The sequence below is a fragment of the Gekko japonicus genome, unplaced genomic scaffold (genome assembly GCF_001447785.1).
Source record: "Gekko japonicus isolate JY-2015 unplaced genomic scaffold, Gekko_japonicus_V1.1 scaffold393, whole genome shotgun sequence".
NCBI lineage: Eukaryota > Metazoa > Chordata > Lepidosauria > Squamata > Gekkonidae > Gekko > Gekko japonicus.
The window spans coordinates 825,617-830,505 of NW_015177017.1; the positions used below are offsets into that span (position 1 = coordinate 825,617).

Genomic DNA, 4,889 nt, shown 5'->3' on the forward strand with positions numbered 1-4,889 from the left:
TTTCTCAGCTCCCTCCCCTACCTCAAGCCTACCCAGGGAGGGGAACACTGGCTGGGGAAGGGAAGACCGGTTGGGGAGGCATGTCTCCGCTTCGCTTCCCCAGCTGCCTTGCTGGGAGCAGCACAATGTGTGTGAAAGAGCCACAGATTTTTGTCTTGGCTCAGGAAGGAGGGCTCCAGAGCAAACTAATTTATGCAGCAGCCAAAATCGCTCACTCACAGCTTTAATGCCAGGAGCTCATGAAGTAGGATTTTTGCTCACAAGACTCCACAGCTCAGAGGGAGGGAGGTTAGGCTGAGAACGGGTGACCGGCCCAAGGTCATCTAGCAAGCTTCCACGGTAGAGTGGGGATTAGAACTTGGACCTCCCAGGTCCTACTTTATTTTTATTATTAATTTTGGCTTGCCTCCTGCTCTCCCCGCAAGTGTGCTCAGAGCAGATCACAGTAGCGAAATCCACAATACGAGTTAAAACATTTCACAACAAATAGTTAAAACATTTAAAAACTAAGCTATAAATGAAGGACAGATAGCACTGCAGTATAGTGTGATAGTCTTGGAAACTGGAGCCACGAGGCCGTAAACCGGACTGTAGGTATTCCCCCTGATGGGCCGTACGAAGATGGGAGGTTCAACAAGGAAGGCCAGTAGATGGAATGATTCTGACAATCTAAGCCCTGCACCACACTGGCTCATCAGAACACCTTGAATGATCGCATGTGATTGGCCGAGTGTGTACCTATTGTCAGCATCACTCTTGCTCTATTTGTTGGAGGAGTGATTTGCAAACCGTGTCCCAGGCACCTCCGGAGCAGTGTTCCCTCTAAGCTGAGTTAGTGTGAGCTAGCTCACAGAAGTTTAGCCTCCAGCTCACACATTTCTGTCTTAGCTCAGGAAGGGAGGGCTCCAGAGCAAGCTAATTGATGCAGTAGCCAAATCGCTCGCTCACCACTTTAAGGCCAGCAGCTCACAGAGGAGAATTTTTGCTCACAAGACTCCACAGCTTAGAGGGAACATTGCTCTGGAGTACCTCAAAGATCTCCCGGTGGCCAGGTTTCTCTGAAAGATGGCCTGCCCTGCACCTCTTCTCTGGCAGTGTGCAGCTTCAGGGTGGTGTTGATGGGTTCTAGGGTGGCGGTTCTCAACCCTTCGCCCCAGGCATCCCACCAATCACTCTTCTAAAAGAACCTGGTTTCCACCATGGTAGAAATAAAGTACAAGGTGCTGTTGAGTCTCGAGCGGCTCATGGTGGCCCCATCCCACCCGGCTTTCCAGGCAAGAAATGGGCAGAGGCAGTTTGCCATTTGCACAGCAACCCCAGTCTTCCTTGGTGGTCTCCCTTCTGAGTACTGACCTTAGCCGACCTTGCTGGACCTCCTGAGGGCACCTGGTATTTCTGGCCACTGTGTGACACAGAGTGTTGGGACTGGATGGGCCATTGGCCTGATCCAACATTGGCTTCTGTTGTGCTCTTATGCTTAGCTCCCAAGTTCTGACAAGCCCAGGCTAAGTTGGGTATTTGGGCTGCTGATTGAAACAAAAAACCCCAAATTATAAAGTTTAGAGGCATTCCGTTGTTACTGCTAGCTTGCCAGAAAGGTCACGGTTGGATAATCTGTGGCAGGTGGGGTCGTCAGGAGATGGGACATTACAGCAGCGGGTGAATGTGGGGATCGAGAAGGAGTAAATGAGTAATTGTTGGGTGCCCTGCATCAGCCACTTCCGTGCCCTACCACTGTGGTGCTGGTTGAGAACCAGTGTTCTAGTGCCCACCTCTCTGCCCAGAGAAATAGTGATGCCTGGCATGAACCTGGTGTCCCCTAGAGCATTCCCCAGAATCCTTTGCAATGCACCAGAGTGGCATAGCAGGTGTCGCACCTTGGCAGTGTGAGGGAAGATGCCTTGAGAGTTCAGGAGCTGTTAACAGGGGCATAATTCCCCCAATTTAAGAGTGAGTTTCAGTTCGGTTTTTAAAAACTGGTTTTCTAGCTTCTTCACGCATGTCGCTGGTAGTGTTTGTGTAAATCTAACACACACACCCCAGTGCTAAAAGTGCTAAAAGGCAAACGTGTATTTTCAGTAGCTGGAACTGGTGATGTGCAGCAGGGCAATCCCAAGAGATTATCTCGTATTCTAATAGCAAAATCAAGATGCCTTTGGATATTTAAATCCAGTGACTTAATCATGGGTGGGATAAAAACCTAAATAAATAAATCCCTTCTGACATCTGACATCCCTTAGCGGGGGTTCAAGCGGGGTAATAAATCGAACGATAAATAAAATAAAATAAATAAGATTGGGCTTGCCTGAGCCACGCAGGTCAGGGTAGGACAATAAACCAGGTTCAGACATGACAATAAACCACGGTTTGTGCACAGCCACGTGTAAGTAACAGGGCCTGGCTTGTGGGTCAAGGTTAATCCATCTCTTTCCTGCCTCTTCTCCACCTCCCAGAAGGAGGGGGCATCCCCCTGTCCTGCCATCTTTGTTTGCAGGTGACTGTTCAGGGAGCAGAGCCACTTAGCAAACCGCGGCTTGTGCATTTAGAGGGCACAAACCTGTTGCTAGTGTGAGATCCGCTTTGGTGCTAACTGGCAGTGTTCCCTCTAAGCCGAGTCAGTGTGAGCTAGCTCGCAGTTTTCTGGTCCCCGGCTTACAGATTTTTCTCTCAGCTCAGGAAGGACGGCTCCAGAGCAAACTGATTTATGCAGGAGCCAAATCACTCACTCACAGCTTTGGTGCCCGTAGCTCACAAAGTAGAATCTTTGCTAACAAGACCCCACATCTTAGAGGGAGCATTGCTAACTGGCCAAATGTTGGATCATTTGCATTCAATGTTTTGATCGTTTGATGCAAACCACAATTACTGTGATCAGGGTTCCCTCTAAGCTGAGCTAGTGTGAGCTAGCTCACAGGTTTTTAGGCTCCAGCTCACACATTTTTGCCTTAGCTCAGGAAGGATGGCTCCAGAGCAAACTAATTTATGCAGTGGCCAAACCTCTCACTCACGACTTTAATGCCAGGAGCTCACAAAGTAGAATTTTTTGCTCACAAGTCTCCACAGCTTAGAGGGAGCTTTGACTGTGATGTCTGAACATGCAGAAGGTCCCAAGTTCAGTCCTTGACATCTCCAGCTAAAAGGACCAGGTTGTAGGTAGTGCTAACTGGCAAACTGTGGCTTGTTGGATCATTTGCATTCAGATTTCTACTTGTGATCAACATTTGATGCAAACTTACTATTACTGTGATGTCTGAACACCTCTTCTCTCTCGTACTAATATCTTGGGTTTATTCTTTGTGTGTGTTGTGTGCGGGTGTCATGTTAATAGCCTGCTTTGCTATCCTTGTTCCTGAAAGCAGCGTACAAGCTTAAAACCTGCACATAACGATAAAAGTAATGCTTCCTTTTCCATAGGAGTGCACTTTGCCGTGCTTTTAGTCCCTTTTGTGAAATGCTTTTTTAAAACTGTTGGAGATGGCAGAGGACATGCTGATCAGTGAGTGCCTTCTCTCCCCATTTCAGTTCACACAAAAGATGCTGGACAATTTTTACAACTTCGCTTCATCGTTTGCCGTCACTCAGGCCCAGATGACTCCCGACCCGGATAAAGTGTTCATTCCCGCCAGCGTAGGTCTGAAATGGTAAGAGGAAAGAAAAACTGATCTCGATTCTCGAACAATACAAGGGTCTCCCAGAAGGCCGAATGAGAACCACATCAGCAATGTTTGTGGTAGGCCTGCCTTTTGACTCAAAAGCCGTGGCTCACCAGAAGGTCCCAGGTTCAATCCCCAGCATCTCCAGTTTAAAAAACGATGGGGCAATAGCTGACATGAAAGATCTCCTCTGCCTGAGACCCTGGAGAACAGCTGACAGTGGTTTGAGTAGGCAAGACTGACTTTTGATGAACCAAAAGTCTGATTCAGTATAAGGCAGCTTTTTTTTTTTTTAAACCCCCAGAGGGGTATTTTTATTTTTCATAAGACTACAAACTATAACGAAAAATATAGGAAGGGAAACTACAACTATGGAGAAAGGAAAGATACCCACACTAACTAAAAACCCAAGAGTGGGAGATCCCCTTCATGTTAAGCTAAATATTAGTATTAAAAGTGTTAGTAAAACAATATACTTGTAGAGTTCTTGTTTTTCACATTTTCTGTATTAGTATAAGGCAGCTTCACCTGTTCACGTGTGTCTCGTAACCAGCGACCTGCTAGGCTGCCAATGGCAGGAATGAATAGCTCCTCAGTACAGCAGCTGTATGAAAGTTGGCTCTATAATAATTTGTTGGCTACCTTTGATGGCTGTAGCACTACCGGTGAAGCTCATATTTTGCCCATGAAAAGTCCCTGGATCAGGGGCATAGCCAGAAAATTTTGGTTGGTGGAGCATGGGGAAATCTGGGGGGGATGGTGCCCCGGCCACACCTGCTGCTCCTCTTGCAGCAGAAGCAGCAGCAGCTCCGGTTCCGCAGCGACCTCTAGTCCTCCTCTAGTCCTTTCGATTGGAGAGACTCGATTCTGGGCTTCTTTTCTGTGCAAGCCGGAAAGGGGGGGGGGGAATCTCTGACTCTCTCTTGCATTTTGCTATTTTATTTTATTTTTTGCAATTTTATTTTTTGCATTTTTAAAAACCCTATTTCTTTTTTGGCCCAGAAAAAAGAGAGAGAGAAAAAGTCCGACGCTTCCCTCACTGTGGATGGGGTCGTTTTGGAATACCAACACGCACCTTACGTTTTAATTAAAAAAAAAAAAAGAAATTCTTTGAATTATTGTCCGAGGGGGCAGTGCTCATCTGTGGGGAGGGGAATCGCCCCCAAATGCCCCCCATGGCTACGGGCCTGCCCATGATCACCCCCTGCAATCTCCTTAAAGAATCTCAAGTAGGGA

At 47.4% G+C, this 4,889-nt stretch overlaps 1 protein-coding gene across 1 annotated transcript in view; it reads left to right on the forward strand.

Moving 5' to 3' along the window:
- Nucleotides 1–4,889, forward strand: part of LOC107124301 (chromosome unknown open reading frame, human C11orf73) — a 13,319-nt gene that overhangs the window by 6,818 nt on the left and 1,612 nt on the right. The window contains exon 4 of the mRNA XM_015427729.1: nucleotides 3,523–3,641. Coding sequence (XP_015283215.1) covers nucleotides 3,523–3,641 — 119 coding nt within the window. The remainder of the gene's footprint in view (nucleotides 1–3,522; nucleotides 3,642–4,889) is intronic.